This window comes from Chlamydotis macqueenii, chromosome 6 (assembly GCF_036417535.1).
Source record: "Chlamydotis macqueenii isolate bChlMac1 chromosome 6, bChlMac1.mat, whole genome shotgun sequence".
NCBI lineage: Eukaryota > Metazoa > Chordata > Aves > Otidiformes > Otididae > Chlamydotis > Chlamydotis macqueenii.
The window spans coordinates 12,154,157-12,178,369 of NC_141561.1; the positions used below are offsets into that span (position 1 = coordinate 12,154,157).

General features: G+C 41.8%; 1 protein-coding gene across 1 annotated transcript in view; it reads right to left on the reverse strand.

The window, feature by feature from the left end:
• Positions 1–24,213, reverse strand: part of PDIA5 (protein disulfide isomerase family A member 5) — a 101,219-nt gene that overhangs the window by 51,182 nt on the left and 25,824 nt on the right. Inside the window, exons 4-10 of the mRNA XM_086750794.1 lie at positions 20,517–20,600; positions 19,703–19,748; positions 13,473–13,565; positions 12,106–12,166; positions 8,275–8,342; positions 4,522–4,613; positions 4,346–4,417 (exon numbers count right to left, since the gene is read on the reverse strand). Coding sequence (XP_086606920.1) covers positions 4,346–4,417; positions 4,522–4,613; positions 8,275–8,342; positions 12,106–12,166; positions 13,473–13,565; positions 19,703–19,748; positions 20,517–20,600 — 516 coding nt within the window. The remainder of the gene's footprint in view (positions 1–4,345; positions 4,418–4,521; positions 4,614–8,274; positions 8,343–12,105; positions 12,167–13,472; positions 13,566–19,702; positions 19,749–20,516; positions 20,601–24,213) is intronic.

Here is a 24,213-nt window from a genome sequence, read left to right on the forward strand (position 1 = left end):
AAAGCAGAAGAAACTCACGAGGACAGATCAGCAACGGAAGGGGATGGAGCAAGGAGATAACCAGACTGCTTAGTTATTACACTATAGAAGTCAGATGCATTTTCTGTTACTCCTTTACCCTCCTCAGCAGGATGCTCCCGCTCTCACAGCATTCACACTTTGTAGTTCATAGGAGCCATTGCAAATGACAGAAAAAAGCAGCAAGCAGAAACAGGCATTCTAACCAGTCACCTTGAATACTGACAGCGTGATCAGGGCTGACAGAGAAAGGAGGAGGTGCAGTGTTGGGACCATGAGCTAGCTACACAGACCATTTCCCCAGGGGTATACAGTTTTACCCTGAACAACCCTGTGACCTGGGGAAGCATTGTTACGTCCTCGCTCAGCAGTGGGCTTGGAGGCCTAATTCAGCAAAGCTACTCAACTACATGCTTAACCTGAAAGATAACTGACACGTTCTACTGACTTAACGACAATTGCACATGACTTTAACCATCTTCAGTGGATCGGAGCCAGAAAGACTGCTCAAAGAGAAGGTGGCAAATCTGGAAAATGAACTGAAGCTCCTTTGGACCAGTGCAGTGCTCATCATCCCACTAAACAATTATTCTTGGCTTTTATTAAGGTACATTAAAAACAGAATTTGGCAGATGCAAACTAAACTATGCTAATTGACGTTTTATTTATTAAACTAATGCTCACATAAAGGACACCCAAACATATGAACATTTGGAGCCAGACTTTGAAGCTATTTTATCCTTGCCAGTTGTAGTAATAAGTTCCAAATACCCTCCAAAATTCCCTGAATTCCTTGGCAAAGTACAGTTCTGGACATGACCCCATCTCTGGTGAAAGCAGATTTACTATTTTTGATTAAAATGTATTATTGTGTTAGCTGCCTGGAACAAGGAATGGCAAAATGGATGATAACTCATTTATCCTGCCTTGCTCATTTCTAGGCTGAAAGCCTAGTTTGATTAAAAAAGCAGTAGAGATACACAGATTCAGATAGCAAATTCTGTCAATGTAAGCAATGGGTATGATCCAAGAATATTAAGCAATCTATGCAAAACTGTGATGCACACCTCTGCTGCTGCTTATATGATAAACGAACCAAGAAACAAACTTCAAAGCAAAGACTGGGGCTGCACTCAGTCAAGCAGCCAAGACAGAAAAAGAAGCAGGTCCCCCTCCACAAGAGTTTATTCTCTAAAAGCTTAGCAGATAATCACTTTGCTTGTTGCCAAGCCTCTAAGAGAGCAATAATCTGCAGGTACCTCAGCAGAGCGAAGGCTTTCCAGAAAACACCATGGCACTTAATGAATTTGGAAAGGGAGCTGGGTTGAGTAGGCAGAGCCTGATGAATACGGACACAGTGGCTACAAAGCACTGGGAGAACGCCGTCTTTAGCAGGGCCCAGCACGACCTATTTCAGTAAGGAATTAGTAAAGCAGGGCACAGGATGTTTATTCAAATGGCCCAATTAAAAATGCTGTGCATGCTAATAAGCCTACACAGGAGTTGGTAAGAAGCACCTCAAGGCCTGGAGGAAGCAACAAGAAAAATCTAAAGTGTCATTTAAAACTGAGACAAGGCACATCCAACACCTAAAGACCAAAAATAGGATGACAGAATTCTGGAAGAGTTATCAAGAGCTAATTCAATTAAGAACACAGAACAAGCTTTTGATTAACTGAGTAGCTGGTGCTACGAAAGGGCCCGAGAGGAGTCCACAAAAAGAGCAAAACAAACTAAGCAGCTATTGAAGGCAGCAGGAAGCTGTCTGCCTTGCCTACCATCCAGGCTGATACAGTGGTGTATCAGATCTAAAAAAAAAAAAAAATTAAAAAGAAAAAAAAATACTGTGGTATGTACAAGATAGCATCTCTTGTGCTAATAGTGCCGTGTGTTGGAGTAAGGCTGTATGATGGTTTCCCTCTATCACCTCATGAAAACATCTGAAACTCCCTAAGATAGTAGCCAGTGCCTATTATGAAGACAAGAGAGGTTAAGTATCCGTAAGACTGATGCATTACCACAATTCAGCATCAGAAAGAAGCACCTTCAATAAGCAGTAAAAGAAAAGATGTTACTGTCTTCCAAGCTAGCAGCTCTGGTTCTGAGAGGAAAGAACATAGAAAACATTCTTTCAATAATTGAAATAATTCTAGCTTTCATTAAGTTATATCATGCCTTCCCAAAAATATTAGCATAGATCAACCACTTTCAGCATTTTACCAGTAACATTTAGAAGTAAAAAACAGAGAAGGGGGAGAGAGAAGAGAAAACAGTTGCATTTTCGCAGTGTTTGCCCAGTGTCCACAAAAAATAGGTCATTTCATATGGCTCAATGTCTGCTGGATTCTCTTTTGAGAATCTGTAACGACACACATGCATGCACAGTATAAAAATGCATTGGCTTTCCTTGCCATGGGCTGCCACGTCTGTGTCTGGCACCGCTGTTCCCCTGCTCCGCAGAGCAACACCTCGCATCAGAGCAACTTCCTGACACCATTTTACTATTAGACTATTCTGAAATATAGCCTATACACCCTGCAGCTATCCAGTTACACTCTTTGGCTTTCCTAAAGCCCTTGCCATACCATTTGACTACTTGTACTGCAGATTGGTCGGAGTAATATAGTATTATGCATGTAGCAGATTTACCCCATATACGGTTTTAATTGCAACATCAATTACTGGCAAAATTCAAGTATGCATAATTTCTTGATGTGGTTTCCTTAAAAGTTGTACTTATTATACAAAACAGGAGCAAGAAGGCTACTGCTCAGATCATCTTTTGGGAAACTAATAAGCATGCACTAACACTAAGTGAGGACAAACAACTGGTTTTAGCTCTGGACTGCTGAAATATCAGCCAAAGCCCACAGTGGCTTGTTAGCAGAGATTATCACTGGAAAGAGCTTGCAGCTGTTCTGCATTGCCTCCAGTAGCTGTGTTCACTTGCTGTCACAGCACTGATATAAAGGCACTGCATATTACAGGGATTATCTGGATATTATGTGGGCAGACAGGGGAAAAAAACCCACCCCAATTACCTAATGTTTCACATGTGGTAGCCAAGAGATAACCACATCCTTGCAAAACTGAAAAGCATAAAGTGTAGGTGATGAAGTCATATCTTTGCTCCAAGGGCTGATCATCTCCTCACCATTGCTGGAGTTGCCATCTTGATCATTCATATCTGACATCTTAATAGACTAAATGAGGCTTAAAGACTATGGCTAAATTCCTCCTCTTTGATCCATCAGGCAGTACTCACCTGCAGTGTCTGTACCTCCTAATGCTAACAGGAACGCTGCTATCACTTCATTTGTGGGTTCCCAGTCCTGAAGCACCTAGCCTACCATTGCTGAAGACCCTGGGCTGCCTGCAACCATATGCATGCCCCCAGCATAGCCCCACAGTACAATAAACTGTATTTATTCTGAGCCAATTTTGCTAAGCCATATTATCAAAATAGTTTGCAACTGTCTGTTCCTTCCCATGCATTTGTTTCCTTTTATTAGCTTCATTTCAAGATTAATTCCATGGCTGCAGCAAACAAGGGAGGGTTACCAAGATGACATGATGCCCAAGAGCCGGGGCTAACTGCTAACGGCATCTCATCATCAGACTCTCTCAGCTTCCTCCAGCTCCTCTGTCGGCTTCACTGACGATATGCCGATTTGCACCAGCTGAAGAGCAACTATACACACACTCACAAAGCTTTTTCTGTCTCTTTCTCTCAACTGCTAGTCCCATAGGCTCATTCAGCCCCCAAAATATTTATGACTGCAAATAGCTCTGTTTTAGGTGGAACAAGATGCTTTCAACACCACTTCATGTCATGACAGGAAATACAGACCTTGTAAAAATGACTAGCAATCCAGGGTGCCTTGATCTCCCGTTTGTCTCTGCAAGGCACATTAAAGGCTCCAGCTAAAGGCTGGAGAACCAGTGAGAACTGCGCACTTGGGTATACATTTTAAATAAAACAACAAAGTCAGATTTTTTGCAAGGTATTAAGTTCAAGCACCCAAGATCACTGGAAATTTAAGTTGGCATTTTTAACGCAGTTCAGATCTGTGTATCTGCATTTATTTCAGTCCACAGACAATCTCCTATTACAGATGAAATGCAATTGTAAAATGCAAGGCATGCATGCTACAAAACCAAACATTGGGCAATCTCTCTGTACTAGTTTAGCCAATCTCAGTGGGGTAGTTTTGTTTGCTCTTCTGAGCAGAGGGAATGAGGGAGAGATAGCTGTTCCTAAACCATTACATTCTGTAAATAATGAAGAGTACATAAAAGGTGGAGCACATGAAGTTCAACACCTTACTTTTTCAGCCACTCTGCTATATCTGCCGCAGTAGCACCATAGTTCTCAAAGTGGAACAGGAACTTTCCTTTCCTGTTAAAGCAACAAAACAAGGTTTAGTACTTGCCCTGGAAGATAAGAATATGCAATTATAGTTGAGCGTATGATTTCTAAAGTAGTAACAAAACATAACTGACTCAAAATAGCAGATTGTAGGATATCCCCGGACATTGTATTCTTCCTTTATCCTTTCAAATTCAGCAGAGTAAATATTCATCCCCGCAAGAACCTGAAAAAATAGAGCATAATTGTATTGATTCTTACAATACAGCAGGAACATTACAACTTTTTCTAAAGAGTTAGGTAAAATCAACTAAGCTCTGGGCAGATTCTGATTTCATTCATATTGCTGTAAAGGAAGGGGATCTTTGTAAAAGGCAGTGAAGTCTTTCAGATTTTGTGCAAGGGCGAACAGAGCAATACTTGAGTCTGGTCCACAGAAAGCATACACCAATCAGCTTGTCACCTCCTCCTTGCTCTGGAAGCGTCTTCATTTCTTTTTTATTCACCCACTAACAGAAATACCTTAAGGGTAATTCTCTCAATCACACTCCTCATGCTCTTTTTGCATGTTTGGATTTTAAGCTACAAACATAACTAGTTTTGTTTTTTTCTTCTTCGGCAGGTACACGACTTAGTTTGCATACAAATGTTAGCTAGGACACAAGAAGTTCCATGCTCATCTCTTTGGTTTCCACTCCAGCAAAGAATTTACAATCTCAGCTAATGTCCAGAAGCTCTAACCGAGCAAGCACTGGCATTATTCCTGTTCAAAAATGCACTTACTGAATGGCAAGGGGAAATCAGCACTACGTTGATGTGAAAGTAAAACATGCCCTATTTTCATGAGCCCAGGAAATACCACATGGCATTCATATGCTTTAAATATGTTAAAGGACCTGACTGGTAGAGTATAATGAGAGTTAAGAACTTACCTTGTCCTACAGGTATCAAAAGAGGGGCACAGAAGCATAGCAACCTTTCAGACTAGCAAGTGAAACAAAAAGCCTCTCCTTCCCTTTCCCAACCTCTATCCCAACCCATCCTCCACCTCCAGAGCCCTTCAGCACAAGCTTCAGGCACGGGGCTCCTATGACTTATCCTATGCCCTAATTGTCTTTCAGAAATTTCTGATCTGAATATTTGAAGATGGGACTGATTCTGAGTTTCTGTGGGTGTGGGATTCACACAGATGTTGTTCTGCTGTCAAATCTTCAGCCAGCAAGTTGCTGAGATACCACTTCTTGATTAACTTAGTTTAACAGCATTGACATCTTAAATCATTTTAGCAGCAGGGTCTTAATCCAAACCCCTCCTCCTTCCCCCTCCAAAACCAGGATTTTCTCTTTCCAGCTGAAATACCACATCAGAATTTAATACCAGGTGCCTGACGGCAGCAAACTGCACAAACCAACGAAATGTGCTCAGAGCCAGCATGAAATAAATCTTAAAGCAGAAAATCCTTGTTTGAAGGTCAGCCTTTTCTAAGAATGTGCTGGTAAGTCACAAAAAAATACTTAGTTTTCTTTCCCCTATCCTGAGAAAGGATAAAGGAAAGCCAACTGAGAAGCCAACTGAGAACTGAGTACAGAAATATTGGCTGGCCAAGTCTCTTACTTTGAATTTTCCTTGTAGTTCCAACAGCCAGATTGACTTAATTCATACGATGTTATCTAGACCCAACTCTCCCCTTCCCTCATCCTCTATGCCACCGCTTGAGGGTAGGTAAATGCAATAGGATCATTCAGATCACTAAGAATTAACCTTGTCCTACAGATACCAACAGAAGGGCACAGAAGTATAGTAACTTTTCAGACTAGCAAGTGAAACAACACAGTGGTTGCTTAATAAAGCAAGAACCAGGTTTGTCAACTAATTCCCTCATAAACACCAGTCTACCAGATTTCACATTTGCTGTGAACTTTCAGAAGATTTCCTAGGTCCCAACAGAACACAGCAAGCAACGACAGGTACAGTTCACCTTTTCATTTTTACGATCCATTAAATAGGCAATATTGTACTTGATCTTCCTGCTATATAATAGAAATAATCGCTCTTGAGCGTGACACATCCTGACAGCTAATGACAGTTCAGATCAAAAGGCCAAATCTTCAGCCCATTCAAACCATAAACTTGCCAGCAAAGCCTGGTCTGGAGGTCAACATTGCTCTAAGGTACCCCATGGATAATGGGTACAGCACAGTTAACTTCAGAAACTGCAAACTGTGTACACGTCCCACTCAGTAAGCTAGTTAGGTCAAATTTAGATGAATAGATTGATTTTTGTGAGAGACACAGGTGGCAGTGGCATAACTGGACTTTCCTCTGAACTAATTCCGCACTAAGAACGCTCCAGTGCAAAAAGCACCCCTGACCTGAGTTGCATCAAGCCCAGGCAGTGCCAGCCCCAGTGCTGTGCCACAGCCCTGTCACTCAATTAGCCCGGATCTACAGAAACCATTTCCAAGTGAGGAAGGAAATAATCAAATAGAATAGATCTGGAGTTTAAATTCTCCGGTCTGAATTTAATAAAATGAGCTGCACATGGACAAGGAAGGGATAACTGCAGGAAAGCACAGCGCTCTGCAGCATGCCTTCTCTCTGGCACTGCCTCTGTAGGTGATTCTTTACATTCCTAATTCCTGCCCACCTCACACCTTGCAATGTACCTGCCATGCAAGACAGGAGTGCCCTCCCAAATACCGCGGCACAGTCCACTGAGGGGAAATGGCATTATAGTGCTGCCTGGCTAGACAAAAAAAAAAAAAAAAAAAAATTAAAAAAAAAGCTCTTGAAAACATCTTCAAGGGTTGTACCGTGCCCTAAATAAATCTGAACAACTCCCACTCATTTCAGCCCTAAGCAAACAAGGATTTAGACAAAATATCTCTGAAAAACAACTAGTTGGGAGAACATGGGGGAGTTTGACAGCACTCGGTCCTTAAGAGAAGCACTGGCCAGAGCTGCCTTAGCAGTGAACCACAGTGCTTCATCCTTTCCTCATCACATGCTGCCTCTCCTGAGGAAACCTGTAAACTCAACAGTGAATGATCCAACAGGTAGGATCAGCCCAAATCCAGCTAAAGCCATGAAACAACAAGCCTATTTCTTTGTCACTCATGTATTATTGATATCATACAAATTATACAGTAAGTACATTATAAAACCTTGACTTCAGAAGCGCCTTGAACTTGCTTAGAGAGATCAATACTTCTAGTATTAGCCTTATTAGTACAAACAAGTAACTAAATTATTATGACTGCTGTTGATGGATTTTATTATGCTCAAAACTTATTTTCACTGCAGTGCGGCAGGAATGCTAACTTTGTTGACAGAGCTACAGTGAAACTCTAAGATTTTATTAATGCTTGTGCTTAGTGTCAAGGAGGATGATCAGTAGCTAAAGTAGGGAACTCCCCTCCCATAACACTGTGATTGTCCACTAACAAAGTGGATTAATTATCACTATTAAAGGCATCCATCCTTGATCCCTCAATGAAACATTAGGCCAAAAAGCAGATCAAACCCATTATGGCAAACATTTCTTTATCTTTACTAACATGAGCTCAACAGGACTACAAACTCACAAATTAGAAGCTGAACAAAAAATTACACAGTATCAGAGCCTGTTTTTCTGTGGCAAGAAGTACACTGAATCTATAGGGCAAGTGAGTTAACACTTCATTTTCCAAAGTTTTAAAAAGAATAAAAACCAAGAGAGAGAATCCTGAAGGGTTTAATTTCTGTTCGGTCATTCATTCCTGTTTTGTTTTGACTTGCTTAAAAAATCCTCCACTTCAATAAGATTTGTGGTTTTAAATATTTTTTTTTTTAAATGAAGTGTTAAAAGGGCTTTTTAAATTTTACATAAATCTTATCTTCTCACTTACATATTTACCCTTCAGTTCTGTGGCCGCCTGCTGGTAAGATGGCATCATTCTCTTACAAACACCACACCCTGATATAAAAAAGAAATTGTGTAAGTAACATGCCAACAACTCTACTCAGACTGCTCTACAGGATGTTTGTTCTAAAGCATATGAAACTACATTTTAAATATAAAAAAAATTTAAACAAAATTCCTTATCTATTTAACTAAATAATTATTAGATTATTAGTTTCCAAGGATGTTATTTCTTGTTGTATGCAGTTATTTTTTGCATATTTTTCATGCTATTCATTTTCATACTCATTTCTTGTCCCACTTTTGGAAAGAGTAACACCGTCTTATATTCTTCGGGCTCTGAGCTGAGCCCAGAGGGGAACTTAAGCTGAAACTCACATTTCAAAAGTCAACAGAAGATGTCATGCTTGTGAACTCAAACAAAAAGCTTTGTAGGCTTCTGGTCTTTTAAGGGGGGGCTGGGGGGAGGTACTTCAGATTCACCCTAGCTTAACAAGTCTTTAAAATTCATTTGAGACACACTTCCTAAACACATTAAGCAGATATCAAAAGTTAAACAGTGCTTTGTTAATTGAGAAGACATAACTCTAAAGAAGCAACAGCCTTTGTAAGATACAATAACTTTATGTGACGAGGAAAAAACAAATGGCAAGTGAGGAAGGCTATCAATGTATTGCTGGAGCATGCTAAGAGCTCTTTGATGACGCTCTGGAGTGCTAAGCAGATTAGCACTAAACCACCTCGTAAGCACCAGGTTTCACTCCTGCCAAGCAAAATACGTGCGTGCACATGGGAAGGGGCGGGAGGGCAGATAGCATGAAAGAAAGGAAGTTGCAGCCAAGCACTTCAGACACTTGTTGCGGAAACTCTTGAGTCCACCATGGGACAGTAGTCAACATTTTTATTCTGGTGAAGAGACAAGAGTTACGAAAATATCTTCCACAGAGGAGGAACAGATTTTGCAACCGCTGGTTTAAGATCACATCAGCATGCCTGGGAGGAACATCCTTTAATTCAAAGAAAGACTTCTGTGTTTCTGCGGTCTTTCCACCTTTGATCTCTTTGCTCAAATTGCCAATGGGGTTGTTAAATTATTGCTGGTCAAAATGACAATTTCTTGGTGGGCACAGACCACTCATTTGAGGCCCACTGAGGTCTTGCAGCTTCAACCAAACCACTAGACAGACATCAAAATATACAAGTTGTTAACATCATCTTCTGGATCCTGTTTCTTCTCTCTTCAGCTGCCTCACGCCTCAAACTCCCCTGACTATTGATCTCTCTCTTCCCCTCTTCAACCTCTTACTGCTCCCTGGACTCCCTTCTGGAGCACAGGCATCTACCAGCCTCCTCCACCCTGTCATGACCCCCATAGTTCTTCCGTTCCCAATTCTGCTGCAGCCTCAAACTTGCTGCTCCCAAACCCACTTCAGTTCAACCCCTCCTGCCCACGCATTTCTGGGTTATACTGTTCGGGATGCTGTCAATTTATGCAGGCATGAAAGGGCAACCTTGAAAAACTCATTTTCTTCTGCTCTTTTTTCTTGTATTTTGACTCAAAAGAGGGGGCTTAATTAAACACATATTAGTTTTTCCACTAGTTAACACCCCCATTTTTAAAGCCCTGTTTTCAACTACATTATGAACAGTTCCTTTTTGTTGCTAAATCCAGACTGCCTCCTGCAGGAGTCTTCTTTGACAGAGTTAACTACAAATAAATCTGAATGCCTATAAGTATACCTAATTTTTCATATTTAGTGCTGTCTGACTTTATAATATAGGTCTGAAAGTACAGTGAATGGTATCCAAATGGCAGGTAATACCTTCTAAGGAAAGCCTGCCTTTGCTCCGAGTCATTTTACCCAGACCAAGCATTGCTGAAATATTAAAGAAAATACATTTAAGTTTGCAGTTGCTTTCATCTCCCTCTGCACTGGTGTGTAATTGAAGAGCCCATTTCCTATGAATCTGCCACAATGAATCTAAAGCCCCTGCTTTCAACAAAGCAGAGAAATAATGCAGCTGTCTTCCCCATAGCTTCCCAGACAAAGCTTCTGATGTCCTCTCGTGCCAAAGACCTCCCTGATTCACCTCTTACAAGTAAAGAAAAGCAGAATTTCCTTTAGTGACCAGCCTTGACTTGCTGCTCCCAGTTGTGAACGGTAACACCTGTATGTAACCAGTAACTTCAGCTGCCCAAAGCCAATACTTTAATGCAACTGCTGGATGTATTCTGTCTCGGGAGTAAGAAAAGAAAAACTGGACAAGAACCAACTCAGAAGGTCTCGTGTGTCAAATAAAAGATGAGGGAGTGGAGAATTGTTAAATCAGAGGGGAGAAAGAAAACTTACAAGTAGGCTTCCTCCACAGCAGTTTAGAAAGCAGCAAAAGTATTACAGCACTGAAGACTAGCAGGTGTTTTGCCACTTCAAAAGAAGAGAAACTGGAAGGAGGAGGGTTTCTGGGGGAATGGTTCAAAGAGAACGAAGGGTTAGATAAGGCACATTTCAGGAAGAGATTCAGTTGTGGAAAATAATTATTCACGATACAGGTAACTGTGAAAGCACTCTGCAGCTGAACTCTCCCTGAAGGGGCGATTTACAGGCAGAGCAGGCATATCGTCTCCCGCTGATGCTGAGGCGGCAGCAGTGACTGGGAGCGGCCACACACTGTGCCAGGCCACAGAGGACCATCCCGCTACAGAGTCTGAAGGCATGGAGCTGCAACTAATTTGATTAAAGGAAAAAACATTCTCTTCTTGATGGATCAAACTAAATTTGGGCAATTCTGGCCATCTTGGCAGTATTCCGATGAGACTAAAATGGTAGAATGGTGTTTCAGGCAGTAATTACAAGAGAAAATACACTGAGAAACACCAGATAATGCTGCCATGGGACACAGTTTTAAAGAGAATCAGCCAGCAAATTGCTAGTGGTGTCTAAAATCAATTTCCCTATCAGAGCAGCACTGGGAGGCTTTTCAAGCTTAGGTCACACGTTCATTCCTTTCTCACGGTTCCCCTTCTTTCCAGCTGAGCAACAACTCCAGTGCAACGCTATCTTCTTTTGAAGAGCTGTAAAGCCTCTCACATTCTAGTCACAAGGAAATACAAACAAGCAGTTGTAAATCTGCAAAATCAAGGAACAAGCGGCCAATGCAATGACAAGATAGCAGCAATACAAGGTCAAGGTCACAAAAGAAATGCAATGACTGCAATGTGCTCTTCTCTTTCCTTCCGGCCATCCCCCATGAAATCTCACTTGAATACAAGTACTCCTGACAATGTGCCTCCTGGATGGAGTAGGAGAGATATTCCTGCTCCTGACCACTGCACTATTTCCTCTGCCCGCAGTTAGGAAGAACAAATACGGTGTTTTTTTTCCAACGGCACGATCTCCTCCAGAGGTCTTTTGCTTGTGTTGAAAGAGCAACACTCGTTTGCACTTACAGCTCTGTCCAGGCCAGAGGGCTAGGCACTCTCAGACAGATGTATTAACACTCATGCATTCAGCATACAATGTTTCTGTCTCATACAATACAAATCTAGAAAGGACAATGGGTGAAGAAATTACAGAAAGTAGCTGCTTAAAGAGCAACAAGCAAGAGTCATCATCACAAGAGAAAGGAAAAACTAGGACACAAGCAATGGACAACTGGGGGAAAACTGAGGACACACAGGCAGAACAACACAAGGAATTAAATGATAAAGATGGGACAAGATGGTATTAGTGAAGCACAGGTGAGGCTCCTACTCAGACTTGAACATCTCTCAGTGGAGAAAGGAGAAAGAGGTGACAGGATGTGCTGGGTTACTTACACGGGGCATAGAACATCATCAGAAGGGGTTTGTCTTCCTTCTTCAGAAGCCTTCTCAATTCCTAGTGAATGAACCAAAGAAAATAAGCCAGACCTATATTCAAGCACATCTCTTATTATTTGTGTTACAACTTTAAAAAGTTAATATGTGTATTCTTATAATATTGACTTATTTATTTGAGAGAAGAAGGGTCATCTTTCCTAACAGACAAGACTTGAGTTTCTTCTCCTTGCTCAATTTTAACTTTAAAGATGGCAAAATCTATTATAGATTTGAATATCTGCTAAATATCCTAGACCAGTATCTTCACTGTTGAGATGTAGAAGCTGCATGGCATGGTTTATTCTCACTGCAGAATCTCTGACTGGAAACTTTTTCTTCCCTGACCCATCCAAAAAGCCATATGCTAATTCAAAAAGTCAGACTCAGTAGTAAAGTTCAGTTTCCACTATGAAACCTTGTCAGAGCTATAAGAAGCCAGATAGATTTTTTCAGTATCAGCATGATAGAGAAACCAGATGAAGTTTTCAAATTGAATGCAACCCTTGGAAGGCTTGTAATAGAGTACAGAGGGTGAACATTAAAAATTAATCTTCCTACAAAAACTGAATGTCAAAATAACTGTTGCTAATATTAAAAATGAAAGCAGGAAAATTGAAAAGGTTCAATAAAACCGAGAGAGAGACTGCGTAGTCTGCTCCTGATCTGGGCTGAACTACAACAACAAAATACCAGCTAGAGTTCAATCAATTAAAGTTTTAAAAATCTATAGGCTAGAAAACGAATACAAAAGACCAAGCTGATTATATTAGAGAGGAAATAATGGATAGCTCTGTGGTGGCACCGGCTTTTTAAGGTAGTTTCATCTTATTTGCTGCTTTCCCAACTTAACACTGAGAAGACAGTTACTATGCAAGGTTAAATCACTCAAGATCTGGATCCTGTTCCTCCCTCTCCAGAATTCCTGAGATGACCTCAGGCACATGAGGGAACCTAAGGTTTAACAACCTGCAGTTGTAAGAGCAGCATTTTATCTCCTACTTGCATCCTGCAGTGACTTATCTTGCAAGCTGCTACACCTTACTGAGACAAACAGGTCTTTACCACCACACCACGCACAATGCTTTGACACTTGCAAGTTGCTGGCAGACTAATATCAAAAGGAAAGAAAGGTGGGAAGCAGGAAACTTTATAGGTATAACAATCCACAAACTTCACCAAGTCACTTAGAAACAGTTTGGGTGCTTTAAACTTCCCTTTCAAAGAAAGGAAATAATGGTGCTTCATTAAGAGTTAACACAGACATACACACTTCCTTCATCCCATGCATTTATAAAACATACAGAACCTCTACCCAGCCAATGTACCTTTTCACTGTCAACATGCACAACATCTTTGGCTTCGGGATCCTCCTCCCACAGTGGAGCACCTTCTGGATCCTTGAGAAAGGCCACTATAGACTGTAATGAACAAGGAAAAAAGCTTTTAAAGCAAAATGAACAAAAACCATGAGACATCCAATCTCAAATCCATGCTGTCATACAAACCCCATCTAATTAGTGCCTTCGCTTTTCTGCTCATACACTCATCTGCTCTAATGCAGATGAACACAAATCTCCTATTGCAGAACCAAGTAACACGAGTGCGTACCTCCCTCATAACTGATATCCCAGCTTACCAGTTCCCATTCCACTGCGAAACTGGGGAAAACAGTGTGGAAGTAGACCAGCACACAGACAGTAGCTTCAAGGATCCTTCACAGAGCTCTTTCAAAGGTACCAGATTTGCAGTACTTCCACAGCTACGCCCTAGCTTAGCAGGAAAGAGTTCTCTTTATGTAGAAGTCAGGTTCCCATGCCCTTCATGATATCTGAGTAACCTTTGAATCCAGTAGGACTAGTTGGACAGCACACTAATACTCACTGTGAGCAAAAGCAACGAACTCCACACTTAAAGTTCAAACTGCTTAATTGGTCAAAGGGAGAATAATCCACCAGTAGTTCCTTCTATGACGCATCTACCTAGAAACTGCACTCAATGGATTTTTAAGTAGGAGGGTAAGAACCAAATGTGCAAGAGAAGGGAAAAATACAAGACCCTATGATTCTGCAGCTCCCATATTCAACAAGCTGAGTACATAGGCATGCATATTTTATAACTGCTTTACCTGACTGACATACAACCAACAATCCATTTCAGCAGAGCACAGATATTCTCTTTATCATAAGAAAATACTCTCTGCTGGTTCTGAATTCAGCCTGAGCCTGAGGGAAACTCCAGCCCTCTGAAGTCAATGAGGTGCTCTCCATGGATTCCAGCAGTCACACTGCCTTCCTTTTCCAGCCATACATGGAAGCACAGGCTTACCACTGTTATCCTCGGATGTCGATGCTCTAGGAAACATAATACTTGGTTTTCTGTGCTCATTCACCACTCAGATTGACCTAGTTTCTTTCTCTGTGCCATTGTTTGTAGGTACTTCTCCCCTTCTAGACAGGATCTCTGCCACACCAGTCCCTGAGGAACTTCATTCTAAGAGTGGATGATACCACAGCAGCACTAAGTGAACTTACTTGGAGTTGAAGCAAATAAAAGCTTCAAAAAAATCTTTTTCAGCCCATGGGATATTTTGCTAAAGCAACACATGACTGAAGAGGAAAACTGAGTATATACTAATATACACCATGAGCATCCATCTGAAAGCTCAGGTTCGTACTTCACCTTCTCAAGAGCAGGTTAGTAGCACACCTAGTGACACATGCCACTGAAACAGTCCCAGAGATACTTTTGCCACCTCTCCGGCTTTGGTAAGGTCGCTCTGGTATAACATTCCAACAGCTCCAACAGACAGTGGAGTTCAGCTCATTTCCCTGCTTCTCAGTTGGTACTGCAAGGCTTGGGAGGACCCAGAGCTTATGGCAGGATTCATTTATTGCATTTATGTTTCTGTCTAGTTGCACAGCTACTGTGAAGAGATTTGTCTTATCACAAGGGGCAGCATATATTAGTCGCCAGACAGAAAGTAAAGCACTTCAGGTACCTAGTAAGAAGACCTAAGGGGTGAGGTAATAGTTTTGGGACCACAGATGCTTCAAGAAGAAGAAATTTATTTTAATATGGCATTAGCAGAGAAAGGAGCCAGCTAGGGGGGGGATTAAAAAAAAAATAAAGTAATTTATAATGCAGTTATAGTTGTAAAAAGCTCTAAAACTAGAAGCATTAACATCCCAAATGATGCCCTAACAAGACAATAACGTACAGGTAAAGGAGAGAAGAGGACAAAACATGGAAGATGTTCTATATTTAGGAAAGCTATAGACAGTTCTGCTGTCTCAGTCTGCATAAACCTCAACTATACACAGAAGGGGAGGAGAGAGGGGTCGACGTTTTAAACAGCTAATGAGTGTGATTGACTTTAAAGAATTCCCGTGTGCCAAGTTCAGCCATGTAGAAACATACGTGGTTAGAGGATGGGGGATTAAAGAGATTTAATTCGTCCAGCCTCTGCCTTTCAGCCAAGAAAGAAAAAAATTAGAAGCGTAATGTCTTCTGGCAGGAGCAGGCAGCATGTAGCCTTGCACTCGTTACTCCATGCGGTGAAGAGAACTTCCTGTGTGCCTTTAAATAGGAAAGAACGCCCGCAAACAAACCACAGCACTTACTAATCACAGAAAAGCAGTGGTCCCCAGGCTGCTGCGTTAGAGATCAGAGCAAGGTCCAGGCCACAGCAGCCCTCACATTGAAGAATCAGCTATGCTACTGTCCTGTCATGACATGGTCAGGACCTGCTTTGACACTGCAGCAGCGACAGAGACACACTGGGCTGTAACCCACTGCCCAAACCCCTGTAACAGCTTTGAACCTTAACAGCTTTGAACCTTAAACATTGATTCAGCAGAACACAGGACAGGGCTTCATCCAGCCTATGCTGCTAAAAGCAAGCAGATTTTAACAGCCAATAGCTGGCTATTATATATGGACCTAGGTTTTAACATGAAAAATTATATATATAAATATATACACACACACAGAAACACATCCCTGTATTTTTCATCTTTTGAAGTATAATGCAGTAGGGTTGCTAATAAAAAGACTTCCCTTGATTTCACACAAACACTCCTTACAGCAGCAAACTTGAAAAGAATTCAGAATTCAGAGCAGGACCAATTTATTGGGTTAGTCTATTCCCTTTGCTAGTACTGAGCAGATTTGTACTATAATGAGTTTTCATCATTTTATAAGGAGAGTAAAACTCTCCTTGTACTTTATCCTCCATCCTTCATCATGTAATGAACACAGCCTGGATACTGGCCTTATGGCACTTTTGAGGATTAGGACACAGTGTGGCTAAAGCAACTTATAAACAGATGTACCAGTTAAGATCAAAGACTGGTCTAAGCTTAGGTCTTCAACAGCAGCTGACTACACATACTTGGAGAAAAATTAACCTAGTACCATTCTTATATAGCATGCTCTGGTACCTGCTGTCAATTTCTGGCAAAAAGTAATTTTTAGTGACTCTGCACCAGCTGTTGTATTTGGATCTCTGTGCTTGCTAACTATCAATGGATCTATCCTTTATGACTATCTAAAACGTTTTTTAAGACTCGTAAACTCTTGGCTTTCACAACACACAGCTACAAGTTCCACAACTGTGTTTAAACATTGCAGTTACCTGTTTCAAACCAGTTGTCCCAAAATGTCACTGTTTGCACCCAAGTTTGGAAATGAAATAGGTAATTACTCCCATTTTCAAGGTACTCACAGTTATACAAGTATCTATTGTAATCTCCTCCAGTTGTCCTTTTTTCCAAGTCGAAGAATCTTCACGTAAATATTCAAGCCATCTGTGCCTCTGACCACCCTCACTGCCCTTCTGCAGTACTTCTACACTTTTCACTTGATGGGGCAACCAGAATCACATACAAGACACAAGATGTAGGAACCCAGGGGACTCAGATAGTGGAATAACTTTTCCTCTTCCATTCTCTGCTCCTTTCCTAACCATCTGACTTCTAAATACTCTTAAGCACAGAGCCAATATTTTCAAGCCAACCACTGTTCTGACTGGTAATTCAAAACCCCTTACAATAGGCCCGCGTTACTCCAGCATAGTAGAAGCTGTGTCCTTTCCTTCCCTCTTATGTTCATTACCTGACAAGTTCCTATTTTTGTATTGACAAACCACTGCAAAGAGTTGGAAATACTGGGTTTTTTTAAACTATTCCTAATAATTTTGCATCACTGAACTTTGTTATCTTGCAGTCCACCTCCCTTTACCAGACACCCCCAACAGCTCATACCCTAACACAGGTCTCAGCAGCAGGAGGTTCTGACTGCTAACTAACTTCCCCCCACTGTGAACACCGAGCTATCCTTTATTCCTCATTTTTCTAACAGGAAACCCACAAGGGCATCTCTGCTAATTACAAAAGGATTTAGTTACTTTAAGAAATGAAAAGCTTTTCTTAAAAACCCGAGTACACTATCAGCTGGATCAGTCACATCTATGAAATTGCCGATTACTTCAGAAGAATCCTTTTACAGGTCTTCAGAGTTGTGTCCATCATTCTCCAAAATGTCATACATATATTAATATGTCTACTGGATGCCTGGAAAGAAGATATGAGTTTTATTGCCACAAGCTTACTGAATGATGTGAAACAAATCCTTTAATCTCCCTGTACTTCAGTATGTCCACCTGTCCGTAAAAGGGGTATGATACCCTACGTAATTGCGTTGCTCTGCTGCTCGCTGTTTGGAATGTACTGTAGGATTCCTGACAAACAGCTGAGAAAGAGAAAGGTCACTGCCCCAACAGAAGAAAACAGAAGTGGTATAGAGGGAGAAATACAGAAAATATTCAGGCAGCTGTGAGCAGCAGAGCAAGTAAACACTCAGCTGACTTATCTGACCACTGCACAACTCTGATGCACTGCCCAACCTGTAAATCATTAGCAGCTGGTATCACAGGGGCAGTTACATTAAGAAAGACTTGAGCTCCTAGAGGGAGGGAACTGCAAAACCCCTCTTCCACTGGCACTGGAATTGCACATCCCTGTCCACGGGATGCTGCTTCCTTTCTCCCTAGCAGGCAGAGCAAGAGGGAAGGGGGAAATGCTCATCACAAAACAACAACTGAAAGAATAAATAGTATGGTTCCTGTTGTGCTATGATTGCCTCTCAGTCCACACTCCCTGGGGCTCTGCAGGTGCTTTCCAGTTAATCTGATCTGTAAGGAAGAGTCACAGCACTAATTCCTGGTTGCAGCACTTTATGGAGGGCAGGAAAGGCATGTCATGCAGTGTTCAAACTACCCAAATTTAGGCAACTAACAAGTCTCACTGACCTCACCACCCACCAAGAGGAAAACCAAAATTCACCAAGTGCATTTCCTCACTAAGTACAGAAGGAGCCTCAGGCACTTACTGACTAGACTGGGTACGTAACATTGCCCTTCCTAGTGCCAGGCAAGATTTCTACTGCAGGAGGTGGGAAGATACACAGCCCTGCCCTCTGCACCTCAGCTGAATCCTGCACGATGACCCCCAGCACAGGCTGAATGGATTATTCAAGACCAGGTGCACTTCAAGGCAGTCCTCACATCAGCTACCCTACAAGAACTCCAGCTGCAAAAGGAAGGTCCAGACTGAGTGCGCTTAAGAACGGCCACTCTGGTAGACTCAGGTTCATGTAGCATCTCCCACCTTCTTTCATCCCAGGCCAAACCCCTGCACAAGCCAAAAAGCAGAGATGAATGTAATAATGTCAGCCTAGGGTGATGTCATCAAGCCTCCACAAGACCAACAATGGTGCAGAGCCTGGGTTTGCTGGAAGAAGAGGAGAAGTGGGAACTGGGCACCACAGCTGGACAGAAGTCATTTCCGGAAGCCAAGTCATGGCAGGGCTGCAGCCTCACGCCAGGATACTCCCAGTGCTTCGCCAGGGCTTTGCAGAAGCTGCACACTTTCAGCTTGCTTCCTGTACTTTTAGTCACCATTTCCACAGTCATCAAGATCTGCACATTTGTTTCACATTTCATGTCTTCCTCCTTCCATTGCCCTCACAGAACGTCACTTTCTGTTGCTTTGTGTCAAGGTTTGCAGGAGAAGGAAGGTCATTTTATCCCTGCTGCACTCAGGGAACATCCACAGCAACTGTGGTTCCATAATCCAATGAAAGACTAGGCCACTCAGCTCTCTTTGCAGTTTATAAACACATGACCTAAAAACCTCAGAGAACTCCTTATCAAAATGCAGTATCAGCTAATACTTTTAGTTATACTGCCATTAACAGCACCTTGTAATCAAAACAAGAAAATCCTTATTTGTTACCAGCCTGCAAGTTAACTCACAATTTACATTACAGTTCAACACTGGTTCAATATTTTTAATAATACAAAGTTTTCCTGGACCTGTGGTTAGCAGATGCAAACGCACACAAAAAACCTTTAGGTCATTCTGACAGCTGTTTATGAAGATTAACCCCCCTCCCTTTCACAACTTCAGCATGAAAAAGTACCAACATCTGATTTTAATCCACAAGTATCTCCCCCATATCTAAACCAAAAGAGTAACAATAATATATTTAAATTTACCTTCAATGTGACCGCTCTGTTATATTCAGTATGAAATGCACCGTCCCTGTTGAACAAGGAGCGAGGAATAGTGTTAATGTACAGTAATGTTGCTGGAAATCATACAGCTGCTCTCCTTCACTTCTCGCTAACCTGAATAACATTATCCTGCTGAAGCCACAGAACTAAGTAGAATTTACAGTACAGTAATTTAAGGAGAAAAAAGGAGTAAAGAAGAAAGGAAGATGCAAAACTGTGTAAAGCAAGTAGGTTTCTAGTAAATAACTTCCTCCCTGACACTTTAACAAGAATATTTACTAAGGCATGATGTTTGGAGATGGAGATGCAGCTGCTTGGTGTCTCTTACATTTAACAGCACTCCCATTGCTATTATTTCCAGGAAGAAAATCTCTTGCTGTCTCACAACACTTGCCTTTCTCCACTTACTTTACAAAGTACTATCTCAAGTCAGAAAAACAAGCATAGAGAGGGGAAGTGACTTGCCCAAGGCACAAGCCAGCAGGCATGTAACAGAGAGAGTAAGAGCGCTCAAATCTCAGACATCAGCCCTGTGCTTTGGGTAGTTTTAGTCCATTGGGCATCTCTCCCAGGCCCCACTTGTGCTTTTAGTGTACTCTATTCAGCAGCAGAATAAATTTATCTCAACTTCTGTCACAACACATGCTTGCAAACTGAAGAAACAGCAATCAATTTCACATGTCAAAGGATAAAAAATAAGTTTTCATGCTGCAGCAGTATGGAGCTGCAAGGAGAACAAATGGTCCTAACAGGGGCACCAACAATTAGGAATTACAAATGCCAGCCAAACACTCACTTATAATGGAGTAATTCCACTCCTTTCTCCTTTGAATTAGGATCTACTTTCATCTTCTTGCATAATTTTCGGCTTTCAGTATCACTGCAAAAAACACATATTGGAAGAAAAATGGTTACAAGAAAGGAAATCAAATGCATTCAGTTCTGAAAACTCATTGCTGTGCTTCCTCATCGGCAATCAGTTGCAACTAACAGTAGTTTGGAAGCTGTCCAGCTAAGTTTGTGGAACAAGCATTGTGGAAAGCTGCATTAGCCAATTTAATTTCTCCATTCACTTGGTCAGGACACAGCAAACTGTCTTAAAACCACATTCCAAAGCCAGAACCTAACCAGCAGGAGACCATTCTAGCATGTCTGAGTACCTCAGCAGACCTGTCCATGGGATTAACATAAAATTTAGGAAGTCAAGTTTTCAAGAAGACTGTGCTACTGTTAGGGTGATGGTCAAAGAGCACCGCTGTGAAAAGATTCAAAGAGAAAGAGCAGGTCAGCTTTTATATGTGGCAGAAGATAACCCAAAACTAAAAAGAAGCATCTTTGTGGTATATCTGAGCCCAGATCTCAAGTGGGTAGCCTTAAAAAGGTCCTGCAGAAAACAAAAACCAATTCAAACTTTGGAGCCCCAAGCCCAGCAACCGCATTCACTCTAGGTATGAGGGATGTGTCCTGGAGCCACACCTGGCAGGTGGAGGTAAGGACCATCTGCCACAGCTCCTGAAGAAGGAGGCATGTAACAGCAGACAGACCTGCTGGAGGTGGTTTTCAAACTGAACAAGAGTGAACTGCTTCCAGCACCACATTAGGCTGAGTTGAAGAAAAGAGAAAGGTCATCAGAGAAAACGCATATACATTCACTCAGGTAGGCAGGTAAAGGGTCTTTGTGACCTAACTGTTATCCTAAGCGATGCAGAAGTGAAGCTACAAGGATACTTCAAGCTGAAGTAGATATGAAATCAAAGACCTGGGGAGATGAGTGAAACAGCACAACTACAAAGAAAAGAGGATGATTCACATTGACAAGACTATTCTTTGCATTGACAAACAGCAAGATTAAAAGCTTGGAAACTTGTTCCCAGCAGAGGACAACTTGTACCAGTTACACAGATAAATCAATTTAGAAATGGATTAGAGACACATTAGAGACAGATGCAAGGGTTGCAAGAGTCCCACCAAATTAAGCCAAAGAGCTACCAGCACTGTCCTGGTGCTAATTCTCCCAATGTTCTCCAGCTGCCTTTCTGCAAGTGTGAGGAACAACAAACAGTAAGTTCACAGTGTACTGCAGATGAGAGCGTGCCTTCGTGGAAACTTCCCAAATGCTTACTGTGGATGGAAATGAGAAGGGGGGTGCTATGGACACATGCATTGAAATCAGATTATGCTGAAGACAGAAATGAGCATTTTAAGGAACTTACAGAGCATGCAACTACCTCACCAGGAAGGAGCACCTGTAATCCTAATTGTATAGAAGCATGTTCATCCAAAGAGTTACTGAATTCATGTCGGTTCTGCATTTTCAGATCATAACAAAGCTAGTCTTTGTAACCTGTAAACACTTTCTTTGCTTCTCCAGGAGGGTGGAGATCTGAGCCTGAGAAGACAGTTATTTTCATCTTGTCTGCTACACCTTTGTTTTCCCCAGACTGCAGTGGAAGGTGGAGCCAAAACACGTCATCTGTTCACTGGATAACATGAACATCTCTCCTCGTAACAAAACTAGATGAAACGAGTTGCCTGGATTTGGATTTTTGCCAAGAAGGTGGCTTGCCACATGGCGTTTGTAAAGAAACTCTACAGTAACATCAAACCCCAGTGCCAAAAACATCCTGTCTTCTCTCACCTGCAGTCTTCCAATGGTCCCATAGGCTAAATCCATGGTCAGGGAATCTCAGGAGGAGGCACCAGTTTCAGATCACTCCTCCATCTTACTCCAAACGGAGGCATGGAGAAGCCCATGTGGCCCTGCTGGAGCTGACTGCCAGACAGCTAAGTAAAGTCAGCCCCGACCAAAGACAACATTTGTAAATGCTCTTCCAGATGCTCCCACATGTTTCAAGGACACACACATATTTCTGGCCATCTCAGCCTTGCCAAGACAAATGTTAGGTGGCTGAGGTGAACAAGCGTAATGCTGAAACCTTCCTCCAGCAACAGCGTCTGTCAAACCCTGAGATGAGCAGATAATTGCTGTGGCATCAGTAGAGGACCAAAATTACTATAAAGACAATTCTGTTGCCAGTTCTGCCACCAATTTGGTGCATCTTCAAACCATGTGGGGAAAAAGGTGTAATTGTTCCTTATGTGTCATTTGGAGATCCAGATACTCATCTTAGAAAAGTTCTGCAAGGTTTCTAGTTGAAAAAGGCTACAAAACATTATTACTGAGGTGTACCTGCGAGCAAACAGCTAGCAACTCCTGCCACTCCAACTCCTACCAATTCATTTTCTGTTTGCATGAGTGTCTATTAAAAAAAAGAAAGATAAGAACAGCTGTTTCATTGGGAGGAAACAGGATCTAAGCCTGCCCTGCTTTCAGGATTGCTCCATTTGTAGAGATTCACATAGCTGCTTGAATGCACATCCATTATCACAGGAAAGAAAGCAGCGGTTTGCCCCGGTAGGTTTCTTACCATTTAGTGGGCAGATTCTCTGCACTGCTGCTCTGGGAGTTCAGTTTATGCAAGCTATCCACACTGATGCAAGGGATGGAAGAGGAGCAAATTCCCACAATAGGAAGTGTCTAAATATGTATCAGTAATTTTTTCATGCATCAGTGCAGATTTTTGCACATGCCAGACCCACCAACTCAAATGCTATACTAATGATTCCTTGGAAAAAGGAGAAAATCAGACATACAGAAATGACAGAGATGGACTCGTTCTGCTTTTCCTTCTGCTTTCACTTACGGCCAGACAAAAATAACCTGCAAAGAGCAACTTGCTCCAATATCACTTAGTAATGGCCATTATCCTTAATAAGAGTAAATATCACCACAGATGCAGCCTCTGCTCTGAGATTTGTCTCTTCTGGATCTCAGCCAGCAGCCTCTCGCTGAAGCTGAGCTCCTTAACTCTCACATGGGAGAGGGTAATTAGGCCTCCTGTTCTTGCAATTTAATTATACCACTTGAAGAGGCAATGTAAGAGTTTGTTATAAAGACTAGAAGGAGCAGGGGGGAAAAAAAAAAAAAAAAAAAAAAAAAAAAAAAAAAAAAAGGGAAAAACACACCAAAACCTAAAAAGTCAGAAACCACCCCCAAAATCAGCACTCTACCACCCTGGCCAAGACATTCCAGAGCAATTGAAATCCTTGTAGGTCCCTTCTGTACTACTGCTGAGGGCACTCCTGCTTTGCCTGCAGGCAGTCCTACAAATCATCCAGCATTATTTGGAAAATCATCCAAAACATCAACCTATTTGCAATATCACAAAGGACCAAAGCCACAACTGTCTACCAGACTTTAAGTGGCAGGATGGCACAGCTTCCTTCCACTCCCCACAGGCATGTTCCCTACGCTCCCCCTTCCCACGGAACCAAACAGGGGCTCCAAAATGCTCCTTTGCTGAAGAAGTGAAGACAGATGGCAGCTTGGTAAAAAGAACGGTACAATGAAAGATCTAAGTTGACCTAACTAAGCAAGAAGTCTAAATAACAACAAAGACAGTGTGTATCACAGGAATACTTCATCCCTTCTA